General features: G+C 35.9%; 1 protein-coding gene across 1 annotated transcript in view; it reads left to right on the plus strand.

Moving 5' to 3' along the window:
• The window catches only part of WRN (Werner syndrome, RecQ helicase-like), a 136589-nt gene that overhangs the window by 13036 nt on the left and 100102 nt on the right, over window positions 1–23451 (plus strand). Inside the window, exons 2-8 of the mRNA XM_008585463.1 lie at window positions 8895–9002; window positions 9650–9762; window positions 12022–12167; window positions 12654–12802; window positions 13559–13708; window positions 14858–14927; window positions 20821–20935. Of these exons, the coding sequence (XP_008583685.1) occupies window positions 8907–9002; window positions 9650–9762; window positions 12022–12167; window positions 12654–12802; window positions 13559–13708; window positions 14858–14927; window positions 20821–20935 (839 nt within the window). The 5' untranslated portion in view covers window positions 8895–8906. The remainder of the gene's footprint in view (window positions 1–8894; window positions 9003–9649; window positions 9763–12021; window positions 12168–12653; window positions 12803–13558; window positions 13709–14857; window positions 14928–20820; window positions 20936–23451) is intronic.

The raw sequence follows: 23451 nt of genomic DNA on the forward strand, positions 1-23451 counted from the left end.
AAAATGGGCAAGTGGGAGAAAAAAAAAACTCTCTTCTGAATCCTTGTCCCTTTCTCTCTGTAGCCCCAGATTTTGTCCTATGGTAGGTTCTTGTTCTCCATTCTCGTCTATGGCCACACCTGACATAGGCTCTGTAGAATATGCCCTTCTTGGGGCTGCTTAGTTATCAAAAAGATCTGCTGTGGTATAAGTTTGGCGGCCTTCGTACAAGTAATCACACAGCCAAAGTTTTCCTCTAGACATTCTTTAAGTATGAAGATTGCTCTTTTTATGGAAAAGGCATGAGATCAGATTTTCCCCTAAACGCCCCAAGAGAGACACAGCCCTGCCAACACCTTGATTTTAGGCCAGTGAGACCCGTTTCAGAATTCTGACCTCCAGAACCATAAGGTGATTAAACTAGAGGAACAGAGGTAATATAGATGGAGAAAGGAGTTTAGAATAAGATGCCAGGTTAGATACAAAACTGGCCTACAGGGCAATAAAAACTATATAGCCTTTGAGATTATCTTTTCTACTGTACCGAATTCAGTTGCATCTTTACTAGACAAGAATTTGTAAGTTAACATGTAACATCATAGAGTCTGAGCTTTTAAGTCATTAGTAAATAGCCAGTCAAATAAGGTGCATTCCTGAATGAAATAATCCTTGGATGGGCTTGTGCCAGCCATATGTCTTTGAAAGGACATACTGCCCTCTCTTTGTCTAAATTCTAAGTTTTGGATAATTTTTTTGACACAACGCAATAGGGAACCTAGGTTTTCTGACCCAAGTCCAGTTTTCTTCTCACTGTACTTCTCCACTTCTTCATAGTATAATTTTCAATAGTAGAGCAGTCTGCTAATTTTTGCAAAATCAGCTAGTCTTTGTTATTAGTTTTCCTTGTGCACAGTGATGTAATACAGCTTTCTTCCTCAGAGAAACATTGTGAAACTCAATGGATATTTGTAAAATGTGCATAAATGCCCAAAGTGAGAAACTGAAATTATAGTTTAAGTATTGTGACTACTCTTTTTGTTAGCATTTCAGAGTAATTGTAAACATTCTTGCACTTTTTAATTAAATAATCAGTATATATAAAACAGTATTTTTCATCAGATTTGTCTTTAGTTATTTTGAACAAGATAAAATTGAACCATTTTAGGTAGTAAGTGAAAATTTGTCCAAATTAAACAGTACTACTGCCTATTAGAGTTAAGCATTGAATTATTTACTAATACTATTTTCCTGGACTTGAAATGATTATCTGTATGTACCATTTAACTTAACAGTGTTATTTTCTTTTTTTCTTTTTCTTTGATACTTTTCAAAACGATTGGGATACTTTATTCAATTTATCCCTGAAACAATTAGGCAAGTCACTTACCATGGTAGTAGTAGGTATTAATTTCCTTATCTTAATTAGAGGTTTTAGGAACAAGGAAATCTCTGAACTCATCCACTGAAGCCCATCTTTCTCTTGAGACTGACGTTGTCTGTCCATTCTTTAGAAGATGACACTATCCTAAGTGGAAAAATGTGCTCTTGAGATGAATTTCTACTCTGTCAGAGTGAAGTAGAGTATGGTATAAAACCCAGGTGATTAAAAAGCTATCCCTTCTTAGCTATTTTGGAATGTGATTGGTCTTAATTTTTCTAAATTTGTTCTGACTTAAATCTTAAATCTTACTTTTGTGATTTCTATTGACATGAACTGAAATGACTTCAGCAGACTTGTCCTACTATCTAAGTGCTGTCAGACAGATCACTTAAGATGAATTTCTTTTGAAGCAAAATTCGTAATTTTTTTTTTTCCTTTTTGTCTTTTTTCGTGTCCGGCAACGGATCGCAACCCTCATTGTTGCGCCCGTACCGGACCGGGACCGGCAACGGGATCGCAACCCTCGGTGTTGCTCCCACACCTCGCTCAGCCAGTGAGCGGGAACCGGTCTGTATGTGGGATCCGAACCCTCGGCGGGAGCGCCACCGCGCTCCGAAGCGGCGCACTGTAGCAGTGCGCCACCGGGCCGGCCCCAAAATTCGTAATTTTGACAGATAATCTCTTAACATTTAATTGGCTAGCATTACCAACCCTATACAGCAGGTCCACTCTTTAGCCATCATGAAGTCCATCTAACTACTAATTTATCAAAAAGACTTTACCAAGAAGTTATTTTCTTATTAGATATTTTATGAGTGCATTGTTGAAATTGAAAAAAATAACTGTAGTGGGTTGTTAATAACACCAGCACTGGGCATTTTCTAGTCTTAGAGCCTTTTGTCTATATTCTGTGGTATGAGGTGGCAAACTGACCAGTGGGCCACATTTGACTTGCTGCTTGTTTTTGTACTATGAGGTAAAGGGTTTTTACATTTTTTTCAAATGGTTGGAAAAAAATCAAAAGAGGAATAATATTTTGTGAAATTTGTATAAATTCAGGTTGCAAAGTCTATTTAGTTTTATTGTAAAACACAAATTCAGGTTTCAAAGTCTATAAAGTTTTATTGTAACACAGTCATGCTTATTTAACTATTGTTTATGGCTTTTGTGCTGTAATGACAAATTTGAGTAGTTGCAACAGAGACTGTCTGGCCTATGAAGACTGGAATATTTACTGTCTGACCCTTTAGAGAAAAAGTTTGCTAATCCTTGTTGTGTAGTATGAAAAAATGTAGCTTTGATTGTTCATTTAAAAAAATTCTTGCCTCTTTTGTTGATGTACTTTGCCTCCTGATTGCTAAAAGGAACACATTCTTTTAGAAAAGTTGAAATGTGTATATAAAAAGGTATGACAAAACTGGAAACCATCTGCAATTGTGAGATAACCAGTTAATATTTTTACATTGCTCCAGCCCCCCCCCCACATACTCTCACACACTCACACAGTTATTTTATAAAATTAGTCTAATTTTCTAATTTATTTTTTTCACTGATAAATTATAAGAACCTTGTTTTAAATGATTGCATAGTGTTTTATTTTATAAATGTACCATGATTTATTATTTAACGAGTATAGGGTTGCACAATTAATAAAGCCCAAGTGTCTCGCTGGATTGCCAAGTCTGTTCTTTTTTCCTTCCTGTATGGCACACTGTGTTTGGTACCAGTGAGTCAAGGGAAATTGAAAAGTTGCCATTTTCAATTATTCTGTTAGAACATACATTGAAGATTTGTCAAATGACATAGAGACAACACTAATCCGGAAGATTATTTAATCAAAAAGGTATCAATTTCAGATATGAATTCATAAATGCTCATAATGGTCCTCAGAAGATGGAATAGAATCCTTGAAGAAAAACACCTGGATGACATTTTTGCTTGGCAAAGAAATTTCAAAATCAACTGAGGATGAAATATTCAAAGTGATAAATGAATACTTTGAAATATACAAAATATTATGGAAACAGAGTGGAAGTTTGGGACTGGTGATGACAGGAAGGTATAAAGGCTTTACATTAAGTTCAGTCTAAAAATGTATTCCAAGTAATATGCTGTCTTAGTTTTAGGAAAGCACTTGTATATTAAAACTTGCCTGTAGTTTTGAATTCCACATCATTCCATTAAATGATGTCAAAAATGGTGAGCCTAATGAAATTCAGACTCTTACAGTACCTTCTTTTCAGCTTTAGGTGCAGAAATGTGACTCTCTATTTCTTTACTGAAGTGTGTTGACAGTCCAAAGGAAGATTTATAAGCTAAAAGGAAAATTTAAAATTATTCTATGTGAGTGACTCTTACTTTGCAGGTTTGTTAAAGTATAGTTATTAGCTTCAAAAATGGCATCCTTAACTGACATTTTGAACACTTGAATTAACTCAGTCAAAAATGCATTGATCAGAGTTCCGGTCAAGATGGTGGAAGAGATGGTTCCCAGCCTCACTCTCTCCTACAAATCAACTGGTTTACAACTATAAAAATGTAACATCAACCAAGCTGGGGCCACTGGAGCTCAGGGGAAGAGGAGGAGAGACCTACAGAGTTCATGAAGGCAGGAGGAACCACGATGAGAGAAAGAAAAAACTGCTCTGAGCATTTTGTGCCATGGCTGCTTTAAGGCTGGAACTGATGAGCGCACGGAGAAGGAGCTGGCAGAAGCTGCAGCTGTACGCTTTGGATGGAGTTATTTGGAGACCACAGGGGAGAAGAGGGCCTTGGCAGCCCCCAGGAAGCAAGACCACTAACAGGGTTCCCCGTGGACCCATACAGAAGCAAAAAGCCAGACAATTGAAAAGAGGTAGCCTTTTGGAGGCCAGTGAATCATCACAAGGGACAGGCACAGGGCCCATCCCATGGGAATTGTTTGGAGCACGGCAGCAGGGGAGATGGGCCCACTGGGAGAACACTGGGACACAGCAAGGACACCCAATCTGTCCTCCAGTCAGCACAGGACCACTAAGAGGAGATTGGTCGGGAATGCGGAATTACGTGGGGTGCAGTTTGATGAAAAAACTCAGGCCCAGATCAGAGTTTCTACACAACCCAGATACTCCAGGTCTCTGGAGAGCTGGAAGTACCTATAAGGTGAACCATTAAACCCTGAGCTGCACAAAAAGCCTTCCCGAGGGAAACAGCAGCAAAGCAGCAATTTAGCAACCACACAGCTCAACTACTGGTTCCCACAGAAAGCTCCCCCATTTTAGAAGTAAGCAAAATCAGAAAATTAGTTCCAGCCCAGGCACACCACCAGTGCCTTGGGGCCTGCCTGGGCACCCGACCCCACTCCCACAACCAGGCACACTGCCAGCACCTCGGGGCCCCACCAAGGGGCCTGGGGCATGTAGCCAGGGACTAGACCTCCCTTGCAAACCAGGCACGCTGTGCCAGCACCTCAGAGCTCACCTGGGGACTTGGCATGGAGAAGGGGACTGGACCCCCCTCCCACAACCAGGCACACTACACCAGCTCCTTAGGGCCTGCTTGGGGACCCAAGGCATGGAGAAGGGGACTGGACCCCCCTCCCACAGCCAGGTGCACTGCACCGCACCTCGGGGCCTGCTCGGTCCCAAGGCATGGATCTGAGGACCCGACTACTCTCCCACAACCAGGCACACCATGCCAGTGCCTCGGGGCTTGCCTGGGTCCTGAGGCTTGAAGCTGGGGATGGACACCTGCCATAACCAGGCACACTGCCCAGCACAAAGGAGCATGCCAAAAACATCACCTCCATGTGGTTGGCCCACCACAGCCACCACTATAACCATGGCTGCTGCGAAAGTACCTAGATGCCACAACCACCACGCAGATGGTCCGCCAACCACTGGATGCATTGACACAAAGAGAGTCACCAGCAGAGAAAAAAAAGAGAAGAGGACGTCTCTCTCCACAAAGCCCATTTCAGAGTGACAGAGGAAACATCTGCTCTATGATAATATTGGGGGACTGACCACATCTCTCAGCATTGGACAGATCATCTAGACAGCAAATCAACAGAGTAACCATTATTCTTAAAGACAGAGAGAAGAAATCTAGGGTAATTAGGGGGGGAGGAAGGAGGAATGAAGAGAGATTGGACAAGGGGCATAAAGAATAATTATGATTTATAACAATATATATGCTAGTAATATTGATTTGATGAACATATCTCAATGTCGAACCCCCAAAATATGTATAATCAATTTTGATTCAGTAAAAATTTTAAAAAAATGCAATGATTGTGTGGAAAATATATTAACATGTACTGATGAAGTTTATGGATTTAGAACAAAAATTTAGTTTTGGAAAAGTGAAGTTAAAATGGTTTTAGAGGTGATGTTTAACTGGTGTTATCTGAATCCTAAAGAAGAATTAATAGTACTAGTGTGAGGCGAACGAGATAACCACTACACTACGGAAACAAGCCGAATTAATAGTACTAGTAGAGCAAAGTCAGTGTGTCTGAGACAAAGGTTTAGTATTATTTTGAAATACTTGATATAAAAAAATTCAATTGTATTCAAAGCTTACGTATATCATTAGTAGGAATTAACATATTTCTTAGTTAAAGAAATGAAGCTATTAGATTTAAAGAATTTTTGTACCCTTGAATAAGATTTAAAGAGATTGAATTGTTGGAATACTGGCTAATGGTGAAAAAGGACTTCAGGTCTACTGGAGCAAAGGTTCTTCTTTTGCTGTTTGCTACCACTTGTGCCAACAAAGCTTCTTTGAATTTGAAGAAAATATTGTTAAAAAGTCTTGATCAGGAGTGCAGTGTAGCGTAAAACCTAATATGTATTTTAACATTAATAATAATACATTAATAATAGTAGCATAAAACCTAATATATATTTTAACATTAATAATGATAATTTTACAATCAGAAAAAATGGAAAATGAAAAAAAGGAAACTGAAGTAAGATAAAGACTAATCAAAGTAAGGTGAAAAGGAAAACTCAAATTCTTATACTGCCTGTGAGTGAGATGAAATTCCCTACCAAAAGACAGACATGTTCAGATTGGACTATTCAAAATAAAAGCCAAAAATAAACAACAAAGCAACAATAAAAATCCCAGACTGCCTTTACAATAGCGATAAAGGTTGAAAAGTTGTAGATGGTAGATAGATAGGCAAGATGATTTCAGGAGAAGTCCAAACCAAAGCAATTAAAATACAGTATTTATGTCAAAGAGGAATTTAAGATCCTTTAAAAGTACAACATGAAGCATTATGAAATGACAAAAGATGTGATTTTAGAAAAGATGTGTCAAAGTTGTTCATACTCAACAACATAGCTGATAAATATGTAAATAAAAATTACTTTGTGCTGTGACCTTGATCCTTTCCAAGAATAACCTTTATCTGATTAAGAATTAAAATCCTCAGGATCTTCCTATTGCAAATTATTTTACAACTTTAATTTTCTGTATGCTTTTTATCTTTCTCAAGATCTGAGTAAATTTGACAAAGATGTTAGTTTATGAACAAATTTCTTTCAAACTCTTTGCTTCAAATCATCTAGATAGAATTTTGTGTGAAAAAGTGTTTACATCTAAAAATGAGAAATTTCAAAGCAAAATGATTTTAGTGTTGGGAATAGGAGGGAAGAGTTACTGAAGTTTATATTATTTCTGTTTTGAGAGTGTAAGTAAATTACTTACAAAATTACGGAGTTGTATAGGTGTTTTAATAGAGTTGTGTTATTTGCAGAAATCTCTGTTTTCTGGCATTTTACCAATGATCTACTCTGGGTATAGAAGAAACTTGTTTTCCAGTTTTATAAACATATTTTAAAATTAAGAACAGATCATATATATACAGTTTGAGATCTTTTGACTTCTAATGTCAAGGGTTTGAATTTGTGGCAAACATAAACTTATTAATACACACCAAGATTTGAAAAATGCTTTGCAGTTAATAACGTGTATATTTTACATATTTTATCTTTTTATATATAATGCATGTGGTAACACCAGGAATTGAGTTATCAGTTCTGATTCAGTGAATCATATACATCTTACCCAATGCCAAACTTTGCTAATGATTCAAAGAATATAGGCAAGCACCATGTGCAGATGGGACATTCTTTTTTTTGGAGGAGTCCCAAACTGTAAGAAACGAGTTTCAAAAATGTCTTCATCTCCTGCATTAGGACACATTATGGCTTTGGATTAACAGACTAGTTTTGAGCAATGTGTGCAGAAGCATTGCACAAAGGAAGTTGTTTTTGTTTTTTAACTTCTACAGGAAGTTAAGCAGCCATAGGAGTATGTTACAAGCCTGCTGTTAACCCTTCCCTTCCCAATGCATAAGAGCAATGGAATTTGTTCTATATGGAGAATCTAAGTTTGATAAAGTAATATTTCAAATTTTTTATTCAATAAATTAGCAGTATTCTCAGTTTTTGGTTCATGCGTAGGAAAATGAACAATTAAAATGGATACTTGCCAGATATTGTTTAATTTCTTCAGTTTATATTGCTGAATATCAAATATAACAGGCTATCCCTAAATCATAAATAGTTACTGTGATTATTTAATATTAACATCATGTTTTATTAGGAGAATCTTCAGGTGTGTATTCAAAACTGTTAACCCCTTATTAGAAATTGGAGATAATAGGAACTAAGGTTGATGTTTGAGGAATTTCCTAAGAAGTTAAGGTTACTTCAGTGTAGTAAAAGTCACATCAGGGTATGGATCCATTTTACCATGAACAAAAAGAATATGTCCTGGTTCTCTTATTCAGTATTTTAACTATACTTGAGTTTGGTTTACATTGATAAGGTAGTAACAGATTTTTAAAAAATCCATAGTAAAAGTCACATCAGGGTATGGATCCATTTTACCATGAACAAAAAGAATATGTCCTGGTTCATTTTAACTATACTTGAGTTTGGTTTACATTGATAAGGTAGTAACAGATTTTTAAAAAATCCTCTAAGAAACTTTTATTCTTAGGGAAACTTGTTCAGATACTAGGCCGAGAGCATAATAAAAACCCCTTAATAGAGAAGAGCTGTTATCTGTCTTCAAAATTAAATCTTCAAGTAGGATTCTGAATAAATCTAACATTTTTGCTGAGTTTACTTAGAGCTTAGTGATAATCATACAGAAAATTAAAGACGTCTAACAATCTATAATAATTTATACACCCAAGTATTCTCGTTGTTAATGAGGTAAAGGTTATTCTTTGAAAGGATCAGAATCATAGAATAATAGAATTTTGAAACTGCCAGAACCTTAGAACTCAATTAAAATGCCTAACTTGTTTTAGAAGGAAGAAATACTAATTGTATAGTCATTAGATCTAGCATATTGTATTCATTTCTTTTTCTTTTCCAATTCTAGCTCCTAAATCTATACCTGGGCCCAGATGCCAAAATTTAAATATGTACATTTACTTTTCAGTCGTATTGACAGGTTATCTCGGAGTTTTCTTTCAAAGACTGTGTTGTATTTACTCCTAAAGTCATCATTTTTTTGATTTTTCTACTAGGGCATTTTAAAGATGAGTGAAATAAAATTGGAAACAGCTCCACAGCAGCGTAAATTTCCTGAGTGGATGTCTATGCAGAATGAAAGATGTGCTGTAGAAGAAAGAAAGGTATGTTGTTCGTTGATTATTCTTTCAGATGGGAAATTTAATTTAAATTTGACTGTATAATGAGTCAAACCTCACTTGTAAACTTCAGGTCGTTATTTAGGTCAGAGTTGCTGTTGTGTGAATGAACCAGAATCTAGTTCTTGAATGGGTAAATGGAAATAAATTTTAATTTACAAAATGAGGATTCTTACTGTTTACATTTTATATCTAATTTTCATAGTTGACTTTACATGTTTGTTGTAATTCAGATAAGAATTTAGACAGCATTAATTCTGGTGAATTTTTTGGTTAAGCCAGTTTAAATCCTCATAGATTTAAGATCCACCAACCAGTCTTTAGCATTTTAAGGCAACATTATTACACCTAGAATTCTAATATAATTGTCAGAAAAAAAAACTCAGTAGAATAAATGCTTTTGTGAAAATAGGATTAGAAGTTTGAAAACAAACTTTCCAGGAAAAGTAAGTTTACAGTGTGATGGCAGTATCTTTGTTAATTGTCCTTATGACTTCATTAGTCTGTAAAGCATTAGTTGGTAAAACTTTGAACTATAAATTGAATGCTTCAGTGAACTTTATATTTCAGTGAACACTTACTATCTAATGTATACTTTATTTGTGCATATTTCGAATTTTATTTAACTTAAGGCATCTATACAGAAGAGTGTTTTTGAAGATGACCTCCCCTTCTTAGAATTCACTGGATCTATTGTGTATAGTTATGAAGCTAGTGATTGCTCTTTTCTATCAGAAGATATTAGGTAAGAAATTTGAATTTCCTGATTTCATTTGGAAAAAAATTTTTTTTTTTTTTGGTGGTTTGTGGGTGCAGGGATCCAAATGCTTGACCTTGGTGTTATCCCTAATTTCATTTGAATTTAGATCCTTAGATGATTGTAACTATTATGGTAATGATTTTAAGTATACTGAGTTTTATAGTTGAGGTGTGTTAAATAGGTAAGTATTTCTACCTATAGACTATCACTAAGTTCTAGTCTCCTTTTAAAATAAAAAGTAAAATCACTAAAAAAAAAAAAATGAAATCACCAAATTAAAATTTATTATTATTAAGATTGTACATGTTTATGGGGTCCAGTGTATTGTTTTAATAAATGCATATATTGTATAATGATTCACTGAGGGTACTTAGCATATTTATTACCTGTACCTTTATTGTGGTGATAACATTCAAGATTTTCTTTTCTAGTTATCTTGAAATATACAATATTATTAGCTGTAGTCACCCTAGAACACCAAAACTTATTCTTCCTTTCTCACTGTAAATTTGTATCCTTTGACCAACCTCTCTTCATTCCCCACTCCCATCCTCAGCCTCAGGTAACCACCATTCTGTTTTCTACTTCTTTATGAGAACCCCTTTTTTAGATTCCACATATGAATGAGATCATGAAGAATTTGTCTTTCTGTGCCTAGCTTACTTCAGTTAACATAATGGTCTCTAGGTTGCCACAAATGGCAGTAATTCCTTTTTTATGGCTTAATATTTCATTGTGTATATATACCACATTTTTTTCATCCATTCATCTGTTGAGGGATGTTTAGGATTTCCATCTCTCAGCTATTGTGAATAGTGCTACCGTGAGCACAGGAGTGCAGGTATTTTTTCACCATACTGATTTTATTTTATCTGGATATATACGTGGTACTAAGAAATTTGAAATATATGTATTGGTTAATTTGGACGGTTTTCTATTACTTTAGATAATTTTTTGACTTTTAATACTTAAGATGTTATATGTAGACCTACTGAACACATTGAGGAGTTAATCTGGTCACTGTTATTCATCTTGGCCTGAAGCAGAAGTTGAGTTTCTTTTATTTTTTAAATATATACTTAATTTAAAATAAATTGCAAAATAGGCAAATAGAAACAATAATAGATAGTAATATAATAAATACTCATATTTCTCCCATCTAGCTTTATCAGATCTTTTTTTATTTTTTGGTGGCCGGCTGGTAGTGGGATCTGAACCCTTGACCTTGTTGACCTTGGTGTTACAGAACCTCACTCTAACCAACTGAGCTAACCAGCTAGCCCCTATCAAGTCTTAATATTCATTTTCTTCAAATTTTTAATAAGAAATGAAACAATAAAATACATCTGAAGCCTCATATATATCCTTTCTGATTCCCCCCTGGGCTCTCCTTTGATGACTTCTATCATGAGTTGTTTAGTGTTCCCTCATGTTTTTTATAATATTCACAGTTATATACCCCTAATATTATATATTATTTTGCCCATTGAAAAACTTGTAAAAATGCTATTGAACTATATGTGTACTCTGCAACTTTTTCATTCAACCTTACGTTTTTGATAAATTTTTTTGTTGATCTATGTAGTTCTATTTTAACTTTTATGTGATACAACACTGTCACTATGCCACAATAGATTCATTCTCTTGTTGATAGAAATTTAGTTTGTTTCCAATTTTTTGCCTGTAGGAATAATGTTACAGTGAACATAAACATTCTTAAACATGTCTGCCTCTTTGTACACATATGAGAGTTGCATATATTTGTGAGAGAAATTGGCAGGTCATAGTGTTTATGCAGCTTCAACCAGTTATTGTCAAAGTTTTTTCCAAGAGGATTTTACCAGTTTATACTTTCAGCAGTACTGAGCATTCCCACCAATAATCTTTCTCAGCACTTGATATTGTGAGGCTTTAATTTTTGCCAGTCACATAGATGTGAAATTTTGTAGATTTAATTTGCTTTTTCTCTGATTTCTAGTGAGAATCAGTGTCTTCACATATTTATTTGTATTTCCTTTTAAAATGACCGGTTTCTGTTTTTCTCCATTTTTCTGCTGCATTATTTGTCTTTTTAACTTATTTTTCAAGGAATTTGAGATTTTTTTGGCTATTCATTATCAGTTGTATGTATCACAGATCTTCTACCAGTTTGTGGTTTGTCTTTTAATTTTTGAATGATGTCTTTAGTTATGTGGAAGTTTAAAATTTTAATGTAATTAATTTAAACTATTTTCCCCCCTTTAGCATGAGTCTCTCTGATGGAGATGTGGTAGGATTTGACATGGAATGGCCACCAACATACAATAAAGGGAAACTAGACAGAGTTGCGCTAATTCAGTTGTGTGTGTCTGAGAGCAAATGTTACTTGTTTCATATTTCTTCTATGTCAGGTTGGTATCTCTTTTTTTGTTTCATTTTAATATGGCTGGTAATTGTAATATGTCAACTTTATCCCTATAAAATTAGGCTCTTTCATTTGCTGGCACTTCTCTCATCATCTTACATTTATTTAAGTATTCATGTCCCACCTGATTTGTTCACATCCCCTGTTTTATTTAATTTTCACAACATCCCTGTGAGGCATTGATATTTCTCCCATTATAGAGAAGAGAGAACTGATATTTAGAGCAGTTAAATGACTAGGAATATACTGCTAGTATGAGCAGAGGTGGCATTCAAACTAGTTGTTTTTTCTTGTCATTTATCAATCAGGACTTTTTCTTTAGGTAAGAAAAGAAATACTCAAGGTGAATATGTTTCTGAATTTAAGCTTAACATAAACACAAATTTAAACATAAACATGGTATGTATAAGAAGTAGAAAATTAATCTGTCATACTTGGCAGAACTTATGGAAATAACAATAAATTGTTACAGTTTTCCCCCAGGGATTAAAAATCCTGCTTGAAAATAAAGCAATTAAAAAGGCAGGTGTAGGAATTGAAGGAGATCAGTGGAAACTTCTTCGTGACTTTGACATCAAATTGAAGAGTTTTGTGGAGTTGACAGATGTTGCCAATGAAAAGGTAGAAGTAATACATATAGTATTTTTATAGATAATTTTGTGTCTCACAGAATGTTTCTTCTATCTGAATGTTAGATTTTTTTGAAAAAGTAATTTAAGCTATATAACGTTTTTGTAGCAATAAAGAAGTTCCAAGTGAATATTCCATAATGAAAACTTTCAGTTCTAATCCATTTTCTTGGCATACAGTTTCTTTAAGCAGGTACTCTTCCCTCCCTTCCTCTCAATTGTTGGTACTATTTCACTTTGTAGCATGTATTTGCAAATTTAAATATTGTATTTTCAGTTTGTCTTTTTAATCCATTTATACCAATAACTTTTTTTTTCTTTAAAGGGAAAGCATAATGTAGCTTTTGTGGTATAATGCTCTTAGTGGAAATTTGACCATCAGTTCTATCTCCCATATTTCACATATTTTATTAATGAAGTCATTATATTAAATTCTCATATTTAGCCAAGGATTCAGTTGGCTGGGAAGTAGAAAGCCTACTAACCTATTCAACTTTTTCACATGAACGTTATTTATAAAGTCCAAGAATTCTAATACCTACAAATGGAGGTAATTCCAGGATTGAATTCCTATGGTGTGGACTGCAAATGAGGTTTTTAGTGACAGGAAGTTTATTGAGGGCTATTGGTGGGTTGTATTTTGGTATAATATTTCCAGTTTTATTTGTGACATTGTCATTTGGTGGTGTTTAGAGATATCTGAAAGTAGAAGGAAATAATTTTTCCTCTGATTTTTCATGACTTTTAGCTGAAATGTACAGAGACCTGGAGCCTCAATGGTCTGGTTAAACACCTCTTTGGCAAACAGCTTCTGAAAGACAAGTCTATCCGCTGTAGCAATTGGAGTAATTTTCCTCTCACCGAGGACCAGAAACTGTATGCAGCCACTGATGCTTATGTATGTGCTTAAAATCTTTAGATTGTGATGTATTTTTTAAACTGTATCATAAATTACTTTAGAAAAATTTTATTGTGGTGGTGGCACAATCTCAACCTTCAGTTTGGCATTTAATGAAACTTAATTCTTGATATTAATTAGCAAATATTAACAGATTGTTCAATTCTAGGTATTTTCATTGTTATGAGGCCAACATAATGTCCAAATTGTGTATAAAAAAATGTGAACTTGCTGAAAACATGAAAGCCTAATAAGCCCAGGCTGAGCAAGCACAGGTATTGATGATGTATTTGATATATAAGCAACTTCAGAATAAAAATAATTACAAGATAGTTTCAATATTGAAACTGGACTTATTTCTTACAATTATATTTAAAATGTGAAAATTTAGGAAAGTAACCTTCAAATTTAGCTTGCTGCTGCTGTTCAATATATTTTCATATTTATATGTTTGTATGTAGTGAATCTGGGCTTATCTTTACATATTAGCACTACTGTGTTTTTTTTTTAGGAAATGTATTTTATTCCACAGTAAATTTCTTTTCCTCTATTTTATATTTTTATTTGTAGATTGATTATCTTGTTTCCCTTTTTGCATCTGTTTTTAGGAATGGAAACTTCTTTGGTTTGTAGCCAGAATGAAACTTGTTTTTGTCAGGGAAATAGTGTGATAATTTTCCTTTTTAAAAAATCACAAAACTTGTTGAGAACTAGCACAAGTTCATGAAACATCAGTGTGATTTGATTGTTCCTGTAAATAGTACTTAGGAGGACTGTTCATACACAACCATTCTCAGCTGATTTAGTGAAATGGAAGTGGATATCTGTAAACAAAATGTATTTCTCTTACAAGATTGTATTTCATTGTATTCCATTTATAGTGATTTGATTTAGATACCTGCTTGTAATATTGGGTGTTAAAAAAAGTGAAGACTTAAACTTTTAAGACTTAAGCACCTTACTTTCTCTATTGTTATAATTGGTGTGGTGATTAAATGAAGACATATAGATCTCTGTGTAATACAGTAGGTTGAATTCAGTGTTTTGGGTTCTTTCGGAATCATTCTCTTGGTTTTTTCTAAAGATGGGACATATAGTTTTATTTGGTTATCTTCAGCATGCTTTTTTCATTTTTCTGTTTTGCTATAGGCTGGTTTCATCATTTATCAAAAGTTGGAAATTTTGGGTGATGCCGTGCAAGTTTTTGCTGTAAATAAAGGTATGTTATGATCTAAAAATAAAACATACTATGTAAATTGGCTCTTTTGTGAGGTTTATCTCCTAAGAGACAATAATCACATTATTTGCAAAGTTTTTAGTGTTACAACTTCTTGAATGTCTGAAAAGTGTTGACATTAGGGTGAGGTCAATAAAGGCCGATTCTAGGGTTTCAGGTAGTGTACTTGTGGCAAAGCAGGACTTACTACTTTTACTTTGTAGAATTGCTGTTCATTAGGCTTCTAGAGTTGTGGCTTTGTGGCTTTGATAACATCACCTAGCTTTCTCCCAGTCTGGAAATTATGTACATCCTTGCTATAAATATTTTAAATGCTTTATATATAGTGCTTTAAAGTATATAAGATGATTTACAGTGTACTGGTTTAAATTTCTAAATTTCCTCCTCTGTTTTTCTCCAAAAAGGATGGCCACTTCATTCAACTGTAGTGCCTTTCTCAGATGTTTTGATAGGTCAGTGATAGAAGGGGCCAGGTGATAGCATGGATGAGCACAGCTTTTGTGTTACATAGACCAATGGTGGAATGTTAGCCAGGTGACCTGCGATATACCTGTTTCCCCAGGTTTGGGATGTGGATAATAGCATAATATCCATTTCATAGAATAGTTGAACACTAAAAGGAACAAAATACTCAAAGTAACTATAATGATATATGTAGAGTTGTTATTACTATTCCTGTAGCTTCCTTTTGGAAATTTTAAATAATTGTGTTTGTTAAGATGTTAATTAAATTAGGCAATTTTGCTAAATACACTTAAAAATATGGCATGATCTCCTCATATAACATTATATACTATCCTTTATAATTGTCATTGAGAAGGGATTCACCCTCTGAGGTAGACCCTGCTTCTTTACATGTTAAGGTAGAAGATTCTTTATACTTACTTTCTCTCCCTGGAAGGCCACTTGTGATGAGTGCCTGCTGATTCTCTGTAGCCAGAGATACTGTGGCTAGAAATTATCTTGATTAAGTGAGGCAGATGATATGTTTTGAAGCTGATTTGAAGAATAATATATAATAATTTATTTAACTCAGAAATGAAATTCAACAGGGAAGATTCATGATTTTCTGATTTCATAGTTTGCAGAATTGCTTGTAGGTTACACTTAAAATTTTGTATCTGATGAAAATGCTTCCTAGAAATGTTTAAGATATTGTTCACTAAAGTAAAAAACATTAATAAGTCAGTATTGGTATCTGTGTACTTGTTGTAATGCTAATTCTTTGACCCTCACATTTTTCCTTCTATTACATTATATGTGTGAGTATATTGTGACACATGAAGTGAAGTAACTTGACTCAGATTCCAGTGAGGATTACCATCTTTTTTTTCCTTTCTCCTTCCATTTTCTCTTCCTTCCTTCCCACTGTTAAGGCAGAGGTATCAGCCTCACTATTCTCTAATTTCCCTGATGAGTATGTGGATGATATTTTCACATGGCTGCTTTTTTGGTTTGTATTATAAGATTGTGTTTTTCTTTTCATTAAAGGATAAAAAGTAAATTATAACTTCAGGAAATTAAAGTATATTTGCACGTTGTTTCTCACTGTTAAAATATTGATTTATTCCCAAGATGGTAGCTGATAAACACTAAATGATACAGTAGTTAAATATGTATTTATTCATTTATTAAATATTGTTGAACACTTTATGATATGGGAATACAATAGTGGACAAGACAGGCACGATCTGTTTCCTGAGTGAACTACAGTTTTAATGGGGGATATAGATGAGTGAAAAAAAGCAATTGCAGCATAGGAAGATGAGTCTTATGGCATGGGAAAACAAAGTGTTGTAGTCAGCACACAGAAGAGGCATCCAGTGCGTATTTGGAGATACTTGAGAATATGTTCTGGAGGAAGTGATGTTTAAGGCAAGACCTGAAATAGGACGAGGAGTTAGCTGGCTGAAGAGTAAGGGGAAAGTGTCGTAGACATGGGAGACAGCAGGTGCGAAGTGTCAGAGGTAAGAGAGTTCATGATATCTCTAAGCAATTGAAATTAGTTCAGTATGGTGAAGCATTGAGCATGACAGAGTGAGTGATGAAGGAGAAGTAGAACAAGGACAGCATGAACTGTGTTAAGGAGTTTGCATTTCCTACTAAGTGGAATTGAAGCTATTGAAGGTTTTAAACATAGGAGTGAAATGAATTACATTAGAAACAACAATAACAACAAAAAACACACAAAAATGAGTAGAAAATGGATTGTAGGAGGGCAAGTCATGGTGGGAAGACCTTTTGGGAGGCTGACTCTAATCCAAGTGAGAGGTAATGATAACTTGCATTGATTATTTGTATTGAGGATGGAGAGAAGTGGATAGATTCAAAATACATTTAATAGAGCAGTAGAATCAAGAGAATTTGAGGTAACGATGAGAGACATGGATCAAGGATCATTCTTGTGTTGTTGGCATAAGCAGCAGGGATGAAAAACATTGACAAGGAAGAACAAGATTTGGGGATGAGGAGTCATACAGTTGATTTTATGTATATTAAAGGAGGGAAACCTATAAGATATCAAAGTGGAGAGGGCCAGTAGGCACTTAAATATATAGGTTTTAACTCAGAGGATAGTAGGAGTTAAAGAATTGGGACTAGGAGTCTTGAGGAACCCTTAGTGTTTAATGTTTGTGTGGAGGAGGAGACACCAAAGGAGTTGCCATAGGTGTAGAAAGAAATTAGGAGGTGTGGTATGCAGAGAGCAAATGAAGAACATGTTTTGAGTAGGAGGACTTTACCAACTTTTAAATTCTACTGAGAGTCTAAGGAACTGAGGACTTAGAATTAATCATTGGGTTTGGCAATGTGGCAATTATTTATAGCCTTTTACTGCAGTAGCTTTGGTGTACTGGGTGACAAGAGTGTTTTGAGGAGAGAGTGGTCATTTGGGTCACATGCTCTTAAAACAGAAAAGTGTTCACAGGCTTCAGTAACATGAAGTTACTATAACCATAGCAAGAGTGCAGTAATGGGATCCAATTAATGTGAACAGAAGAGAAGTTAGATTTAAGGAATGTGATCTAAATAATATGTAAACTGCCTTTTTTACAAGCTTGGTTTGGAAAAAGAATATTCATTGATTCATATAACATATTCGTTGAGTGTTTATTATGTGCCATGCACTGTTACAGTTGCTGGGGAAAATCCACTGAACAAAACAGACCAAGCCTCTTTATTTCGTTTGATTGAAGCATGGGAGCAAGCCATATGGATATCTGAAGGAAGAGCATAGCAGTCTTAGAAGAAAGAAAGAGCAAAGCCTCTGAGGGTCAGTGCTTGCCTTGTCTGAGGAACAGTGAGGAGAATGGAAGCAAAATGAGTAAGGGTAAGAGTGGTAGGAAAGGAGGCTAGAAAAGTAGCTTGGGCCAGATCATTTAGAGTCTTGTAGGTTGTGGATCTGACTTCATGTTTTATTAATGAAAATAAATGTGATGGTGTGTGAAGGGAAACCCTTAGAGGGTTTGAAGCAGAATGACATGATTAAATTTTTATTTTAAAAGGATTTTTCTGGCTGCTGTCAGAGAACAAGTATTAGGTAGGGAGTTCAGGCAGGGAGTTAGGAGGCTATTATAATAATCCAGGCAAGAGATTATAATTGTGTTAGGCTTGTAGCAACAGAAGTGGTGAGAAGTGGTAGATTCTGTAGATATTTGAAGGTATATATTGTGAAGGATTTACTGATGAATTCTCTGTAAGTGGTCAGATAATATAGCAACTGATAGAACAATTGAGATATTTTGGTCAGATTAATTGATGAATGGAAGGGTCAGTTACAGTGCAAGATTCTGGGAAGAATAGGTTTGGGTGAGAAAAAAAGCTAGATTTCAATGTTGAACATGCTAAATTTTAGAAGTTTATTGACATCCAAGAAGATATCTTAGTTGGAAATGTGATTTAGCAGTTCAGGGGTAAGGTTGAGGTTGGAGAGGTAATTTTTGAGAATCATAGGCATTCAAATGGTAAAGCAGTGAAATTGCATGGGATAAAATAGGGAGTGAATGAAGTAGCAAACAAGAGGTATTGACATCAAGGGTACACCAACATTCAGAGGTCAGAAGATGAGAGAGGCTCAAAGAGGACTGAGAAGGGGCACCAATGAAAGGATGAACAGGAAGTGTGTTCAGAAGCTTGTGAAGAAAGTGTTTTAAGTGGGAGGAAATTATCAACTGTTTTCAATCTCTGAGAGTTTGAGTGAGATGATCTATAATGAACAATTAGGGTTGACAGTGTGGAGGCCATCAGTAACCCTTCCAAAAGCAGCTTTACTGCACTGAGGGCGGGGGGTGAAACTTATTGGAGTTGATTTAAGAGAAAATGGGAGCAGAAACTTGGAGACAGTGAGTATGGACAACTCTTTCAAGGAACTTTGCTGTAAATGGGAGTAGAGATATGAACACAGACTAATTAGCAGACGGGATGGGGTGGGAAGATGAAGTAGTTCTCTTATTGTTTCTATTTTCTTAGTGAAATAAGAAGGGAAGTTGTTTCTTGAGTAAAAGGAGGGACAAGCAGGTTTTGGAGGCTTAAGAAAAATGAAAAGGTGTGAAATAGTCATCTTGAGAGTGGGAAAGCAGGAAATGTAGAAGTTAACAGTACAGAGGGTTCATTTGAGATCTGTATCATAAATTTAAAGTGAAATAAGTCATCATAGTTGTGTTTTATTTTCAACTGTATTCACCTGCTTTGGTGTAGATGTCAAGTAGGAAAAAAGCGAGGGTTAATTAGAAGAGGGGCTTTGCCAGGTGAGTACCACAGAGGGAGGTGAAGAGCAAAGGAGTTGAGAGTTTATATATACAAAGGAATGATTACTATAATGTAAGCAAGAAAGGAAAGTAAGACATGTTACTTATGTGGGAGTGGGAATGGGGAGGATAATGCATAAAGAAAAGGTGGGAGGGTCAAGGGATTTGGTTCTGAAAGTGTCGAAGAATTGTTGCACTGGTGTAAGCATGCTGGAAAGAAAGACAGGCACGCTGGTGTTCAGAGGGTGGAATGTTTACAGTTGGATTTTGGAAGTGGTGATTTTATTGGCAATTACAGGGTCAAGGATATGACTATGGTAATGAGTGGCTGAGGTCAGTTGAGGAAAAGGTTGTTGGACATTAAGGGGTCAAGGAATTGAAAAGCGCATACTTTTGGATGGAACGTCTTTGTGGATGTTTAAATCACTAGTAGTGGAGGGAAAGACAGTTAATGAGTCAGATGTTAAAATGTTCAACAAATGGAGGATGTGATTTTGAGATCACAAGATAACTATAACAATCAGGGATAACAGGTTATGTAGTCCTATGTCATATGCTTCAGAGGAACTGGACCTTTTGAAGGGCAAGAGAAGTGATGAAGATATTCCAAGCAGGTAAAGGGTTTGTGTAAGGAGGGCAGGTTTTGTGTTGTTGATGGAGGATGATGTACCAGAGAGAATGAAGTTGAGAATTTGGAAGATGATCACTGATTAGAAAGCATGCATTTTATTTTGGCAATGACTGATAATGAGGGCAATGAGGAATGACTGCTGGATAAGGTTTTGTTTACCAAAGTATTATTAAGTAGCAGCCCACATGGTGTTATATTGATTTCTGATATTGAAATAGTACAGGAGGGTTCAGATTCTCATTTCTACTTTCTCCTTCCTTGGTCAGTAACCACTGGATTATAACATGTATGAACGCAGATCATTTGGAATTTATTCTAAAATTTAAACAGCAAAAATTTGAAAGGGAAATAAGGTAACTGAAGTGATTTGGGGATTGTGAGAATTCATTTAAGAAAAGAAAATGAAAAACGGAGCCCTAATACTATTTAATGAAGTGGCTAAATAAATGTCTCTGCTTTGTAGCTTGAAAATAAATATTGATTTTTTTTTTTTCCCCAGAGAAGGAAATCCTACTTAGTGACGTGCAGAAACAGTTGACTTCTATCTCTGAGGAGGTGATGGATCTGGCCAAGCATCTTCCTGACACTTTCAGGAAATTAGAAAATCCACAGAGGTTAAATATTATCTATTTTTTATCAATTCTCTTTGGTCTTATTGCAAATTCCTATATATGAAGAAGTAATGTTTCTTAAGGTAGACTCATACAAATTTGCTTGACTACACACACATAGACTGATGTACAAGTTTAAGAAATATCTTTTCAGTTGTTAAATAGTGGTTCAAGGCTTTTCTGTCTGTTTTGTAGGATAGTTTATGAAACAGAAATATATAAATTATATTTATATGTTTTGAAATTGTTTTTTTTTCTTTTTTAAAAAATTAATATTATTTTTTACATTTTATGATGTTGTGGGGCAGTTGGGAGGGAGGGGGAGAGGGGAAGATGGAAATGGGATGGAGGAAGGAGGAGGGGTGGGATTGAGGCCTGTGGCACCCCCTCATTCCCACAGGTGAAACCAGGGGGCTCCCAGCAGTTGTTTGGTCATTGCTGGGCTGGGTGCAGATGTCAGGGGTGTGTGGCAAAAGCCCTTGCCCACCACCCCAGTGCCCCAAGGACTTTTTGCTGCAGCTGGGTGGTTGTTGCTGGGCTGGTTGTGGGTCCTGGGGGGATGTGGCCAAGGCCCTTAGCCCCCCACCACCCTGGCTTGGGAGAGCCTGGGTTGCTTCCTGCTGCAACTTGGTGGTTGTCACTAGGGTGGTTGCGTGTGTTGGGGGTGTGTGGCCGAGACTCCACCCTTGGGACTGGGTGCGGGTGTCGGGGGGGCATGGCTGAAGCCCTGGCCCTCCCCCCTTTCTGGCTTGGTAGCCCAGGGACTTCCGGTCCTTCTAGGTATTACAGGTGTTCTTTGGTGAAATGAGACCTTTACTAGTTAATATCAAACTTTGTCTCTGGTTGTGGGTGCTTCATTTTTTCTTTCAGTTCTGTGTTGGATTATTTGTTGTTCTCACCACTCAAACTCTGCTCTGGAACTAATTTGTCGTCCTTTACTTACTTCTAACTTGGGGGAACTTCCTGTGGGGACCAGTACTTGAGCTGTATGGTTGAGCTAAATTGCTGCTTTGCTGCTGATTTCCTAGGGAAGGCTTTTTGTGCAGCTCAGATTTTAATGTTTGACTTTTTAGGTTACTTCTGGGTCTAGTGAGATCTGGTGCACCTGGGTTGTGTAGAAACTCAGGTCTGGGCCTGAGTCTTTTCATCAAACTGCACCCCATGCAATTCTATATTCCTGACCAGTCTCCTCTGAGTGGTCCTATGCTGATTGGGGCGCAGATCAGCTGTCCTTACTGTGCCCCAGTGTTCCCCTGGTGGGCCTGTCTCCCCCACCGCCTGTGCTCCAAACACTTCCCATGGGATGGGCCATGCACTGGTCCCTCGCGGTGACCCACTGACCTCTGAGTAGCTCCTTTTTTTCAGTTGTGACTCCTTGCTCCTATGTGGGTCCACGAGAACCCTGTTAGTGGTCTTGCTGGCCTGGGGACCACTAAAGCCCTCTTCTCCCTTGCTGCTTCTAAGCAACTTCATCTGAATGGCACAGCAGCAGCTTTTGCCAGCTCCTGCTCTGTTCACTCAGCAGCTCCAGCCTGAAAGCAGCAAACATTCGAAATGGTTGGAACAGTTTTTTCTTTCTCTCATCGTGGCTTCTCCTGCCTTCATGCACTCCATAGGTCTCTCCTCTTCTTCCTTTGAGTTCTAGCAGCCCCAGCTTGGCTGTTATTGCTTTTTTATAGTTGTAAATTGGTTGATTTGTGGGAGAGAGTGACGCTGCGGACCGTCTGCTTCACCATCTTGACTGGAAGTCCATATCTTGAAATTATGTTTTTATTATATTTTTTGTCAAAGCAAAATAAAATAAGACACATTAAAGAACATATTTTAAGATTCAAAGTTGTCATTTTCTTTCTGTTTATGAACATCTTCTATTTAATTACTTTTATAGTTTGGTCACTTGAAATCTATAAACGAAAGCAACTTTTATACTTAGCGGCATCACTTTTGGTTATTATCTGATTATTATATAGGAATTCTACCTAATTAGTAGACTATTAGAACAAAAGCCATTCCAGTTTTAAAGATTGTTTTATAGCTAAGGCATTAATAAATGTGATACATTTGGATCAAATGTTCTATGCAGATTAATAGACCTTGGACTCTGGGTGCTGTGTAGCCAACTCTTTTTGGAACCAGACCTCACTCTGGCCTCAATTGCTGAATGACTTCCTTGTTAAATCTCTGAAAGCAGGAATGCCCTTGAGCAGTGAACAATTACAATGTGGTAATATAATTTTAAGACAAAAAAAATACTTAGAAATGTGATACAGTTGGAAAAGAAAGAATTCTGATTCTGAAAAAAATGTAGCATTAATATATATTCATTTTTGGATGAGATTTATGATAGATTTTGGATGAGAGATTAAATATATGATATAGAAATTTAGCTCTTTTTCAAAATCATGTTTCCCCTTAGCAATTTGTTTTAGTAATTTTAACATAACTTTGGGAATTTCTTTCTTTTTTTTTTTTTTTTTTTTTTTTTTTTTTTTTTTTTTTTTTTTTTTTTTTTTTTAAAA

Source organism: Galeopterus variegatus, unplaced genomic scaffold (assembly GCF_000696425.1).
Source record: "Galeopterus variegatus unplaced genomic scaffold, G_variegatus-3.0.2 Scaffold3581, whole genome shotgun sequence".
NCBI lineage: Eukaryota > Metazoa > Chordata > Mammalia > Dermoptera > Cynocephalidae > Galeopterus > Galeopterus variegatus.